This window comes from Molothrus aeneus, chromosome Z (assembly GCF_037042795.1).
Source record: "Molothrus aeneus isolate 106 chromosome Z, BPBGC_Maene_1.0, whole genome shotgun sequence".
Taxonomy (NCBI): Eukaryota; Metazoa; Chordata; class Aves; order Passeriformes; family Icteridae; genus Molothrus; species Molothrus aeneus.
Genome location: NC_089680.1, coordinates 58,668,538 through 58,683,035, shown reverse-complemented (window position 1 = coordinate 58,683,035; position 14,498 = coordinate 58,668,538). Strand labels below are relative to the sequence as shown.

General features: G+C 37.8%; 1 protein-coding gene across 1 annotated transcript in view; it reads right to left on the bottom strand.

The window, feature by feature from the left end:
• ADGRV1 (adhesion G protein-coupled receptor V1) overlaps window positions 1-14,498 on the bottom strand; it is a 276,070-nt gene that overhangs the window by 155,429 nt on the left and 106,143 nt on the right. Inside the window, exons 73-77 of the mRNA XM_066568694.1 lie at window positions 13,452-13,623; window positions 12,937-13,072; window positions 10,482-11,329; window positions 3,259-3,376; window positions 2,222-2,393 (exon numbers count right to left, since the gene is read on the bottom strand). Of these exons, the coding sequence (XP_066424791.1) occupies window positions 2,222-2,393; window positions 3,259-3,376; window positions 10,482-11,329; window positions 12,937-13,072; window positions 13,452-13,623 (1,446 nt within the window). The remainder of the gene's footprint in view (window positions 1-2,221; window positions 2,394-3,258; window positions 3,377-10,481; window positions 11,330-12,936; window positions 13,073-13,451; window positions 13,624-14,498) is intronic.

The following is a 14,498-nucleotide window of genomic DNA, read 5'->3' as shown; positions in this document are numbered from 1 at the left end:
GAGAGGCTTTAGTGGGTGCCTCGCATCCAGCCAGGGTCAACCCACTACACAAAAAAGCTTTGTGTTTCAACTCTGAAGTCTTTGAAATCTTACTTTAATTCTAGGATTTTTAGCTAATAAACTCAGTACTGCTGAGGAAGTAAAACTTACGAAAGCTAGAATGTATCCTACAAAAATGTAAAGCACTTATTTAATGTATTTGCTATATCATCATTTTTAATACATTTACTACTGATTTACAAGCTACCTTATGAAAGAAGAACCGTAAGAAGAATTAGGAAATATTTGGAGAGATAAATAGTATATGTTTTCAATTAAATTGTTAAGTGGTTCTCTAAATGAAATGTTCTTGACTAATGACAGGCACAATTATACTGGAATGAATGGGGAGCTTTAACCTTCTAGTAGCACTTGCTGGGATGGCACAGGCTTGTGCTTCATGTGGCACAACCTCTCTGCAGCTTGTGCACTGATGTAATTAAATACTGATATCACTTCTTTGATCTAAAGAGGTTCATAATCTCAGTTTACCCAGCAGGGCAGTCTATGCCCTATACACCTATTCATTGGCTCTGTGATGTAAAAATAACATCTGAAGATGGAGAATGAAAATGGGTCTCTTAGTGAAATAAGGGAATGCATCCTATCTCCCAAATAGGAAATCCCTATTTCCCACATATAGCATGTTGCAATATTTTCTAGAACTGAGTCAGAAGAAAACATGGAAATTTCCCCATCTACTGATTTTCCACTGCCCAGACCTCAGCTTTGCTACTTGCTTTGCTACATTCTTGACAAGAAAGTCTCACATATATGTATGCTTGGCAGAAAGATTTTTGAATGTAGAATCTGAAGAAGGAATAGAAATGAAAGTAAGCTTTGATATAGAAGAAAAGAATTGCTGAGCCAGTCTTACTGGATAACCAAGAAGGCAAAGGGTGTGTTAGTTAGAAGGGGTTTTTATGGCTTAGAGCAAAGGATAAACCCACCTCAAACAAGAAGATATTTTTATCAAGCAGAAAGATAGCACAGGCAAACAAGTCTGCCAATGTTGCAAGTAGAAAAAAGGTCTCAGAATTTTCCACTGCAAGAAAACTGAAAAACACCTTCTAGCTTAAACTGTAATGTACTAACTTTTAGTGATTGGAGAATAGTAACATAAATATGGTAATTATAGTAGTTATGATATGCTATAGGTAAAAATTAAGGTATAGATTGGTTCTTCTGTATCAAGATGCTCAGCAAAGAAAAGTATATAATGCATTGTAACCAAAACTAAAGGGTCTTCAGGCTTGTCTGCAGCTGGAGCTGACAGCTGTCGGCACAGGCTCTGTCGCCCATGACCCTGGACTACTATAATGTATTGGATGTAATAAACTGCATTATGAAGAGCTGCCTGGAGTCCCACATCCCTCATTATGGCTCTTACACCTGGGTGCTAGGATAATTTCTTACAAAAATTTAAAACTCTCCAACTTTAAAATAATGGCAAACATTATTCCTTCCTTTCTTAAGGGCTTACTGTAACACCTAGGTATTCACACTAAAATATTTTTTCCTTCTCTTTTCTCATAAAAATGACTGAATACTGTGTTTTGTGTTAATACAATCATGTCTGTATTTTAGAGTGCCAGCTGAGTCTCACAAGGCTGTCAGACTTAGACAAATGCAATTTAGTGGATGATGGCTCCTAAATTGAACTTCACTATTCAAAAGGCAGATGTGAACAGAGATAGATCTTTAGACACTCAGAAATTCTTAGCCACTTTTTATGAGTTTTCAGAGATCACTGTGCTAGATTTAGGAATATAAAATTACACAAAAGTAAGACTCAAAGATTTTTTTGTGCAATGAGATATTACTTACAGAATGTTTTCCACCAACCACCTTAAGAAATGCTTTGGTAGATGAAAATCTTACTGTGTGAAGGATGAGATTATATGATCGAACATTTCATTAAAACAACTCCATTATTTTTCCTTACTGTTTTTTAAAAACCTAAGAACTGTACTTTACTCTTCAAACTAAATACTTATCTCCTTCCCAAATATTTACCAGTCACAATGGAGTCAGTAGAAGTCTATAAATAGACATGTTCCAGAGAAGTCAAGCAGATATCAAGTTGCTATCTTCAAAGTATTAGTTCCTCTGGATCAGAGGAGTTTTTTCATCTTGACAAATTGCAATTCAATGCTGTACATGAAGACTAATAATTACTTACATGATCAGGTTTTATTTCAATAGAGATGTTGCACATTGTTTGACCTGTCACACAGGTTGTGGCTCCCAGCACAGATACAAGTTCATTCTCCAAGTTCACGCCATCCTTCAGAAGCACAACAGCTGTTTTATTAAAGGTCACACGCCAGAAGATTGTCACATCTTCAAAAGCCCTATAAGCAAAAGAGAAGAGTATGCATGTACTGAAGGAGAGCGCAACAGATTTAGGAAACATAAACCATAGATATAAAATACGTTTTATATTATTCAAAACTTATCATTATGGAATCAATTGCTTTACAATGAAAAAAATAGCTCTTTTTATTTAAATTTCTGCCTCTAATATCCATTTAGATTATAAAAAAAAGTAACAGAAGAAGAAAATAAAGCAATTATGGGAACCCAGATTCTTCTTAATTTTTGTTTCAGATAACATGCAATCATCTGAATAAGAGACACTTGGAAAGCAAGGATGGTTCCAAGTACTTTCATTAATACTATAGTAACCATTGGCCTGGAAAGCCAGGTAGACTGAGTTTTTCCTGCAAGTATAAGGAACTTACCATACTTGAGCATATTTATTTAAAGTACACACAAATGTACAATATATATATATGTGTGCTAATTAGGAAAAAAGTGAAGACATAAGCATACTGACACATAACTTCTTAATTGCTCTTTGTAGTATTCATAGCTACTTACATTATACAGAGAGGTGAGAATTGGAGTTACACCTTTAGCAGTGCAAATACATTACCTTAAGCAAAACCTTCACATTTGCTGACTCACGGTATAAAATGGTAAGAATTTGAGTTTTTTCCTGTTTCTGCTTTATACCAATAAAGTGACAGACCTAATTATATTCACAACTTAAATGCCCTATTGCCAAAATCTGTGAAGCTATTAAAGGAGCTGAAAGGGAAACACTTATTATAAAACTCTGTGATGAAAACCTCTTCCACTAACAGTATCTCCTGTGATTCAAGACAATATATTACAGAGTGTAGGAAGAGCACTGGAATCCACTGTTGCCTGCACCTGTTTGGTTGCCGTGCGACAGTCAGCAACACCTCTCTGTTTTCTGAGTCTTCATCAAGTATCAGGCCACTTTGTACTTCTGGAATGAATCCCAAAATGCCATTCTGGAGATCACTTCCTGTGTAAGAAATAGTCCATGAAAGTAAAAAAGCCAGAAAGTTAAGCTGAGAGTAAATTATACTTTTAATATGCACAACTGTTAAAACTCCAATCATGTATCAAAAGCATGCTGTAAAGTACTATTTCAAGACACTTCAATTCTCTTAATATTTCTATTCTTAATTTACACTCTAGATTTTTAAATTTAGAATTTAGGTTTCTAAATTTTATTTTAATCACTAGAATAATAACAACTGTTTTTGGAAGTAAATTCCTTACGAGAGTCCTGGCACCATTTTTGCATGTAAGCTTGTATTTTCAGCAGCATGCAACAAACTGACTGAATTCTGTGTCCCTTGACTTCAAGAGACTAAGTGTTACAGCAATCTCCAGAACAATCTCAAAAGCCTTGCTTATAATGCCCTTATGAGATACTCGCTCCAGCTATGTTTATCATAAATCTTAAAACATTGTGTCAGAACAGAAATGGGCCTCAACAAATAAAGTAGGTAATGTGATAAAGATGGGCTTCCAGTGATGTAACTTAAGGTTTCTTATTCATCCTATCCATGATGTGGTTGAACCCCTCAATTTTCATAGATTATTACATAAGCTTATCTCTTGCATCTTTATTCTACATGTAGAACTTGTGGGCTGCAAAACGCTACATTTTTCTGAGGGGAATGCAAGTAACTTCAGAAAAACAGCATTGGAAGATAAAAATTCCCAGCGTTAATGACGGGAAACTAATGTCTTCACAGTGCTCGATCAAATCTTGCTTCTAAAGGATTTTTCCTGGCAGGTAGTGATGGCTTTACTATAGAATTGAAACAGCAATCTACTTCCACTTAGTACTTACTAAAAGTCAATACATATAATAAGATGAACAGAAATTGTGTGTTTGCTTATGTGCATGAACAAATATTTAACCACTCTCCTTAATACATTGTCTCATGTTCCAACTTCATGGAACTTTGTACTGTAGGTATAACTCTAGAGCATATTAATACACTTCTGTGATATTCAATACAAGCTGTGGTATTCAATACAAATTACAACACATGTCTATACACATACTTCTGCAGTTAAATGTGGAGGTCCAGTGGCCTGCGCTGGCCAGCTAGCCAACCATAGCCGGGATCAACCTGACACCATGGAAAGCGACACCCTAAATTCAGGGACATTGTTTCAAGTTAGGGAGAGATTAAGTTTGTTTGAACAGGATCATGAAAGTTACCATGCTAATATGGGTAATGTTTCCCAGTTATGATTGGTTATAATGTTGCTAGAATGTTCCATGTTAGTGTATATAAATAGGGATCACCCCTTATTCCAGGTCTTAAGTGTTTGGCTGTATTTGGGAGCACTCCTCTTACTGTGGCAGAAGAATAAAGGACCCTCAGATTTTCCACCTAAGACCTGTCACCCACTTTTCTTCCATGCTGACCTGTTCCAATCATTGCCTATCCTCACAGGTGTGGGTGGAGCAACGTGACCGTTAACATAAATACCCAGGGCACTGGTCACTTCCATGGCAAATTTTACAGATAATTCACATGAAGACAACTTGTTTAATATGATCTAGTTTTGTATATGATCTTGATTGCTTCCTACACTCATCCAGCAATACAGTTTAATCTTAGTTCTCAATACCCACACTGATTTCTTAAGACTATCTAAATACACAACACTCCAGTAATGCTGGACCTTATTTTCTTGATTAGACTAAACTGAGTTAACCTAGAATTTGTACAAACTTTGTACAAACTTTGTACAAACTCCATCCATTGTAAAAGAGAAAGACTTAAATTAAAAATACAAAGTATATGAAATACACCTGACAGAATGCCAACATAATTCAGGTTAAAAGGGCCCTTTAAGTCTCTAGTCCAACACCCTTCTCAAACCTTAATTATTTCTGAAACCAGACCATATGTCTCAGAGGTCTGGGGCTTGAAAAAATTCCATGGACTAAGAAAGCCCACGCAACCTCCCCAGGCAACCCATGCCACTGGCTCTCTGTACACAATAGAAAAAAATGCCCAGGCTCAAATGAAATCTTATTTCAACATATGCCCACTGTCTCCCATCAAGCACTGCTGCCATAATGTATTATTTAAATAATGGGTCAGTAAATTTTCATGTCTCTCCTCTTTTAGGTAATCTTATGGTCTCAGTAGAAACTATGTTTTCCTGTATTCAAATGTCCCATGACATTTTCTTTTTCAAAACATGTTTCATAGAGAAAGTTAGGAAAAGGAGAAAAAAAAAACAGGTAAAAGAAAAAGTAAAAGAAGCTTAAAATGTTCTGCATCCTGAGAAAGCAAAGTACCTGAAGTGACACAATACAAATCATCTGGTCTTTAGAAACAAACCAAGCAAAAAAAGGAAAAAAAGGCAGTGATCATTTTGTGCCATAAACTGTCAATAAGTGGTCAGTATTTACAGTTTTAGAAAATATTTTGGTCTGAATGCAGCACTGGAGTACTGTGAGAAATCATTTTTACAATACTGTGAAATAACAATGGAAGCCCAGCAGTTCTATAACAGGATCTTCTTGGACACTTCTATTTTCATACCATAAGTTACTTGATGACTCTTTTCATAGTCACGAGTCTGTAGCATAAAGTATCCCACTTATTCTTTGAATTTGGAAGTCACACATCTACTGAGATGGGAATCTCACATCCCAGGAATAAGGAAAATAGCAAAAAACCGAATGAGCCTGCAATGCTGCTCCACCTTTAAAGAAACAGTTATGCTCAGCTGTCACAGTATATCACAGTACAAGCTGGCTTGTACTGGGCAATTAATTCAGATATAAATAAGAAACCCAGCTGGTTCCATAAATTGGCCCTGGACTGACAGACAGGAATCTCAACCAATTACATTCCATTCTAAGCTGCAGACATCTCACTTGTCAGAGACCTGGGCCATGTTAAAAGATCAGACCAATGAGTATCCAGTTATACCCCCTTTATAAAGAGGAGCTGAACCAATAAATGCTCTCTGTTGCCACATGAACATCAGGTGTGTGATCATCTCTGTCTCTGACGCACCACAGGCATGTTACATGTGGTGTCCACGACATGATGCAATTCAGGCATTTTCTGCACAAGGAGCAGGGGAGATTGAATGGTGTAATAGCTGGAGAAAGCTGGTAAATGCCACTAATCCAAATGGCGTAATAGCCAGAGAAAGCCAGTAAAGGCTAGTAATCCAAATGGCATGATAACTGGAGAAAGCTGGAGAAACAGCAGTATAGCGGTGGAATTACCACACTCAATGAAAAATTGCTACAAGATCTCAGTGGTAGATAGCAGAGTGTGCTGCATGGTTTCAAACACCATTTTTATGGATTGGAATCACAACTGGGACTATGGGGGCCTGAACTTCTGTACCAGAAGACCCCATTCTGAAGGTATGGACTTCCTTTCTCATAAAAAGAGGGATTAGTAATGACAAGCAGGCTCTGCTAGCCCTGCTCACATGGTGCGAAAGCCATGAATTGGATGTGTCCGAAGGGACCTCATTAGGCTTATTAAATTGGGAGCAGGCTGGATGAAACATACTTGCAGCAGCCTCCATTGGTGATGACACAGCCATGGATGTTAAAAGGCCATGGAGGATCACCCTGGACTTATTAAAACAATTAAATAATGAGCAGGAAGGAGGACGGGCAAAGCGGACACAGACCACCATGAAACCACCATAGGGAGCTGAAAAGCTGCCCCAGACAGGGACAATACGCTGACCGGGTGTTCTGCCTTTGTGCAGAGCCACGGGGCCACCCCACTCCGGGACGCGCTGCTGGTGGGGTGTTCTCCCACAAGGCAAGGTGGGAGGGAGATGCCGCATGGCCAAACTGCGCTGGGCGACAGTGCAGCCGCCTCTGTGTGCCCTGCTGCGCCGGCTGCAGACGGCCCCAGTCTTTGCGAGAACGTGTCCTGCTGCAGTGGGACTGCAACTGGCCACTGCGAAGCAACTGTGGTGAGTGTCCCTGCCCCGGGGAGTGGGGGAATCCTGGCAAATGGCGAGAATCTGGGGATTGCCCGTGCTATGGCTGCCGACAATGCCCAGGGAGGTGGCAAAACAGATTACACAATTGAGCCACATGGAGTAATGGAGTCTGCCACGGCCCCGGCGAACTGTGCAGATCTGGCAGTGCTGGGATGCTCCGTGCCTACACAGAACTGTTGCACTGGGCTGAGCTGCCCTGTGGCCACACCACAGACCTTTTGTGCGGTGCCAGGCCCCCACAAAACTGCATGAGACTGCTGTCCTGGGTCGAGCCTCACCATCATAACAGCTGAGGATCCCGGGACCATCCCACAGTGTCATGTGTTCCCCAGAGCCACCCTCCCACTGCCTAGACCCAGTTGCTGCGCAGGAATGGACTATGCCACCGCCTTGGGTGGACACACAATGCTGCCCCACTGCGTAGGGCCAGACCACGTAGTGTCCGCTCCAGCTGCGCCCTACGCCACCATGTTGGCACACCCCACTACCACACACGCACCAGGGCCGCCTCCTCCAGAGAGCGAGTGGCCCAGCTGCACATGGGGGGCCGGGGCAAAGCAGTGCTAAGTTCCTGCCAACATAACTCAGCAGAGCCCCACAGCCGCCCCGCCTGCTACTGCTTTAAATCTACTAAGGTTCTCATACTCTACAGACTCTTACATACTGATACTAAATGAAGGAGAAGATCAGGCTAGTTTGATAGCCCCTTCCCCAAGAGGGAGGACTGCAATATTTACATGTGCTAAGGTTGAAACTGACTCATATAATGTAACTATGTTAACCAATTCTATTGCAGTTGTAATAAAGATGTCTCGCAAAGGTTACAAATATGCAGAGCTATTTGCTAAATATGTCCTAGAATTCATAGTACAATATTTGTTATTATTGTTTCCATATGCTGAAACCAAAATTAATAGGCCTCTGTTAACCAATTCTGTTACAGTTACTAGGAAGGCATTATGTCTATCTATGTTTCAAATATGGACTACTGTTTATTAAATATATCCTAGAATTTATAATACAAAGTTTATTCATATTAATTATATACACAATACAAGCAGCATACGAGCTAGATCAACCTGAAAAACTCAAATCATTTGTTCATTCTAACATTCTAGATTCATTAAAGCAAACACAAAAATACTGACTTAATAATGTCATAAACCAATTTCAGTTGCAAAGTTTTCAAACTGAAAATTTGCCACCTGTCATAATTTTAAAAGCTAAAACTCACCTATTGAAGTCAATAACAAATTTCTAACTTCTAATAAAAGGAAGAAAAGTATATTGTTTGCACAGTTACCATAATAACTGACAAAAATTAAAATGCCTATATTTCTTTAATTATTCATAAGTTGTTCATGTTAAAGAATTTTTGCAGTGGATACTAATACAGGCTTGTTTTCTAAAATATAATTAGAGTAAACCTTTCCCAACCAAATTCTTGGCCCTGCTCAAGCCCTTAACCTGGCTGGTAAAGGAAAAATATACGATCAAATATAGATGATTCTGTGCAAACTTTGCAAAAGCTAAACTTTTTTCCTTTAAAATAAATGAGGAAGCCTCATCTGGAAGAGGTTCTTTCAAGTCCTCATTGTGAAAAAGAAGCTCCTCAGCAATAGCAGACCCTATAGTAAAACATATATGCAGTTCTAAGTCTCACCTTATTAATGTTGTTCAATAGTCCATGTTTTGTTCCTATTTTAGTTATTAAAGAAAAGGAGAAGAAGGTTGGGATGAATGTATACCCCCCTTTAAGTCCTGGGTGCTATCTCATGTCTTTCAATCAAGCATATATCAGTATTAGAAAAGGCCAAAAACCTAGTTAACTTAAATTACTTCTTATCGCTACCATCATCCTGTGATGTTTAGCTGCCCAAACCCAAGGAAATGGTGAGAGACCTCCTTACCAATACATGGCAGGGGGGGTGGTCCTTGAGATTTTATTACCTAGGGACAGACACATGAGAGCATTTCAACAGACCGTGGGACCTATTGGATACCTGCCAAATTTATCAAGCCTGCACTATGTTCTGCTTGGAATCACAGGCAACATCCTCCTGATGACCTCTCAACAGACATCACAGAGCTGTGTAACCGTGTAATAACTGATCACCTACCTCATGGAAATATGGGACTCTTGAAGTGACAGTTCATATAAGGACTTCATTAATTTACAAATAATCTTTCCTGTTTACAAACTGTTTTTTCTGTTTACAGATTGTTTTTCTAGTAGTTGGGTTTTTCTCTAACAGTTCTAAGGATTAAATGGTTTACCAGTTAAATAGTTTCTTGTTTTTAGAGATAAGTTGTAACTTCAAAGAAAATAGCCTGTGATATGTTAGCCTGAAAGAATATTAGTAGTTCTAGCTGAACAGCTCCTAGACATGAAGGCTGCAGTTTCAGTGATACATAGCCTCATGTAAATTAACCCCATCCTACCTTCTGTCACCCAGTTTGCAAAGGGCCCTTGTGGATGGGTGATAGAGAGCAGGTTGCAATTTTTAATAAAAAAAGGAAGGAGGAGAGGTCACAGTATCCCATAGTACAAGCTGGCTTGTACTGGGCAATTAATTCAGATATAAATAAGAAACCAGCCAGTTTCATAAATTGGCCCCTGGGTTGACAGACAGGAACCTCAACTGATTACATTCCATCCTAAGCTGCAGACATCTCACTTGTCTGGGACCTGGGCCATGCTAAAAGATCAGACTAATGAGCTATCCAGCAATACCCCATTTTTAAAGAGGGGTTGAACTATTAAATGCTCTCTGTTGCCACATGAACATTGGGTGTGTGGTCATCACTGTCCCTGACCCACCACACACGTGTTTCACTCAGTCTTCTCCCTTCATAAAGGACAAGAACAGAGATAAGCAGCACCTATAGATGTATTTTGAGTTACACTGCTAAGGGATGCTAAGGGGGCTTTGTGCATTAGATGCTTCCTCTCATCTGGAAAATGTTAGATTTAGGACTAGAATACCTTGCTTATTGTCATATAGAATTCCAATTTTACATGAAAATTGCTATGAGAACATATAGTTATTTACTGTTATTTAATTCAAATATATTTACTCATTTCCTGGGGGAAATAATATTACCTGCAATAATTACTACTGCAAAAGCAGCAAATCCATGTTCATCCTTTCCTTCCACAATCTGAGCTCCATATTCAGGATTTGAGAGGAAAACATAAAATGATTCCTGTCCTTCAGGCTCATCATCATCGAAAATTTTAATGGACACCTGGCTTTCAGTTTCTCCATCCAGCAAAGTCAGAGAGATTGTCTGTTCTTCAAAATCTTCTCCTTCCATTGCCCATGTGAAGTTTGATTTTCCATAAACATTTCCAAAAGGATACAAATCTACTGCACTCTGCGCACTCACTCCCCCAAAGGTTTTAACAGTAATTTTAATATCACCAGTAAATCCCTTGGTCCTTCTGACCTGAAGCACTGCTGTGTTGGAGATATTGTTGTTTGTATCTTCTTCAACATAAATAAACTCCGGCCCCAGACTTAGTATTCCATGATGAATATCATTAGCCAGGATATTAACTGTTGCAACACTGAAAGCTAGATTCAAACGGGGACTCCAGTCAAGGTTTGCAGGTTGAACATCCAGAATTTCCACAGAAGTCAAGTTTACAAAAAAAAATTCTTGTATTTCAGACACAGTGTCATCAATTATGGATATTTCTATCACCGCATTTGTCTGAAAATGTAAAAACATAAGCTCTCCATTGTAGATGGGTATAAAGTCTTCTAGTGGTTTGGCACTTCCGGGAATGGTCTGATATGTCAGTTTAGTAAGATTATTTTGAAAACCAAACAATCTTTGGACATATAGTCTGACTACCTGAACATCTTCTTCAACTGAAATTGATCTTGAGTTAAGATCAAACTGGAAGATCCCCATTGGCTCAATTTTAGCTATTGTAAATCCTGATCTGAAACAGAAACAATATCATATTGAGAGAGAAATACAAGTAATAAAAAGCAGAACAGTCAAGCATAATAATTTTCAGCGAGCAATCAATGATGGCTGTAAGAAAGCAGATTAAAAAATGTGCAATGGTAGAGAGAAGAAATAGAAATCATACAAAGCAAGACATAAAGAAGTTAGCTAAAAAATGCTTTTGTAGTGTTAGAGCAGCCCTCCTCATGCTTAATGCATCCTAAGTCAGGATGGGATACTCAGTAAATGATACATAAAATATGGTCTTCCCGACAAAATGGAGAGGCAAAGGAAAGTAGATCTTCCTACTGTGAACATAATACAGGAATATAATATAGTCACTACAAGTAACACCAGTTCTAAACACTGAACAAACCTCCTGTACCAAGGGCAAGCTGTGAAGTAGACAGATGCTAGCAGATTTACAGTTTTAGCCAGGAAGCTAGAGAAGGACAGGAAGTTATTTTCAAATATACAGTGCGGCTTTGAAATACTGCCTCTTTACAATATTACCCAAAATACATTTTTTTCAGATCTGAGTCTTGTTATCAATGCAATTTAAGATTTACTCTGTTCATATTAAATATATTCCCTTCTTATTGCAAAATATTAGACTGACTCTGCTGAATCTTGTGTCATCCCTTTATCTCTAGAACTTAACCATTATTCAATGCCAGAGGCTACCAAATGGCACAATTACAGTAAGTGGATTTGGCTAAGAGATGAGACCCTTCCACCACTTAGGAAGCCAAAAAACCTTCAAAGTAATTGATACGGGATGCAGTCTTAAGTTTTCTAGGAAAAGTTATTCTCATACACTCGAGGTATTTGACTTGCACAGTAAATATGTGCTTGAGGACTCGAGTTCATAGGAGGGACAAACACAGGAGAAAGAGTCTGTTTGAGGAATTTAGGGATCTGATTCATTCCTGACTTCCTTCAGATTTGCCAGTTCAATTTTAATATGGTGAAGCCAGTACTTTTCTCCCTACAGTGCCACAGTGTCATTCCATGCCCATTTTTTATACATTTTCATCTTCAATAAAGAAGAGTCAAAATAGTTTGAAGAACAAATAACAATTTAAGTGAGCCAAAAAACTACATTGATTGTAATGTTTTAATTTTTCAGAATAAAAAGGGGGTTAATATAAATTAGTCATTTTTAGAGCATTTCTTATTTCATTTGATTTCTTTTAAATAATGGTTGTCATCTAAGATCTTCTAAATATAGATATTTAGGGACACTGAAAATTGACAGTTTATTTTATTCTTCAGCTTTCTGGTTAAAACTGTTGATCTTGGTTCTTCAACCTAACTGTATCCATTGTTCTAGACACGTTCTAGGTACCTCAGATCCCAATGCCAGGAAACAGACAGGAATTGAAGAAAAGCCTCAGTTTCAGACAGATCAGATCTGCAGTACTGACATTTTTTTCCATGTGAGACAAGACATAGAAATTATCAAAGAAGGAATTCGAATTTGCTAGCTAAATTTTAATACCTATAATTTAATAGGGATTTGTATGAGGTATATGCCCCTATACATGTCATAATTCTTACAGCATCAGTGCAACTCAAAAGTGTAAATAATATCTTTACCTCAGGCGAGCCCCACCAGACACATTGCTGTGCACTGCTGTTAAAGTGATGGCAAATATCTCAGATTTATTTAGGCTTGGAGTAGCCTGAAATGAAATCACTTTACTTTCCTCCCCAGAGGAAAATACAACAGTACCTGAAAGGAGAATGATTGAGACAGTCAAAATCACTAAACAGGAATTCTATTTTTATCTGGAAACACACTGACATAGGAAGTTTAGTCACAATTCGATTTCACTGAGGTAAAGAAATCTTCATGATAAGGGTCTTTCCTATAGAAAACTGTCCTTCAGGGGCATAGCGTTGTGTCTATAAAGAAAAGTTTTTTTTTTCTCATAAAGTAAATATGTCCCTTACAGATAAAAATTGGATCACACGATTTCATTCTAATGAGTCTTCATTAATAATGGAAACATGCAGAGGTACAAATAACTAAAAAGTGGTATCATCACTTAGGCAACTGTCATAGCTGTTGTCCTTGTAGCTGTATATAACTTGTTTCAGCAATTACTCACCAAATGGAGGAGTAATATTGCCTAGCTTAACAGAGTCGGTGACCAGGTCTGGTGGACATCCTGAAGTCCAGCTAACTATAACAGTGCCATAAACTCCTCTTCTGGTTATGACAGCATGGCCTGTCCCTGCTACAATGTTTGTAAGTCGTAATATCACAGATTCAAAGCCAACCTGTGAAAACATAGTAGATTTTATCAGAAAATGGAATAAAAAATGGACAATAACATACGTGAAAACATAGTAACTTTTGTAAAATGGGCATCTTACAATAAGGATGGACGCATATACATAAATATATGTGCATTTATCTATGGACATATAAATATGCTCTTTTGAAAGAGCTCATATGAACTCTTTAATAATACTTGCAAATTTTAGATTTCAGGCAATTAGATTGCAGGGAAAAGGACCACGTATGAGTGACATTTCAGTACTGGAAACAGTGAATACAATCTGTGTCTCTTGTTTAGCAGAAAAATAAATCAAGCCTGCCCTCAGTGCTCACAGGTATTAACTGTACTACTCTCTCTCCACATATATAGATATATACATATAATTAGGTCTAAAATAAGTTATTAATTATACATTCAGTGAAAAGCAAGTTGCTACCACATGACACTGTACACAAAAATATTCCTGCTACTGTGATCTATTTTTCTTTTTCTCTGAGCAGCAAATAGGAGTGAAGATAATTTGCATATTCAAAAACTAATGATAAATGGATATATAGTAGTATATGGTATACAATAGTCCTTCTGAAAACAGTGTATTCAGAAAGACTATTTGACTTAAGTTTCATTGTAAATTAAAAACTACAATAATTCTTAAAGATAATTAAAAACATTAAATAAAAACTTCAATAAAATTTAAGAGCTAAAACCTCATCGTGCCTTTGCCTGACATAAAAAAAATGTAATGGTAGCATATATACCGTATCAAAGTAGGAAAATTATCTTTTCTCACTCTCATATGAAATAGATAAATGGAAAATTCATCACTCAATGATTACCAAATTTACGGACATGTGCATTAACACCCAACATATA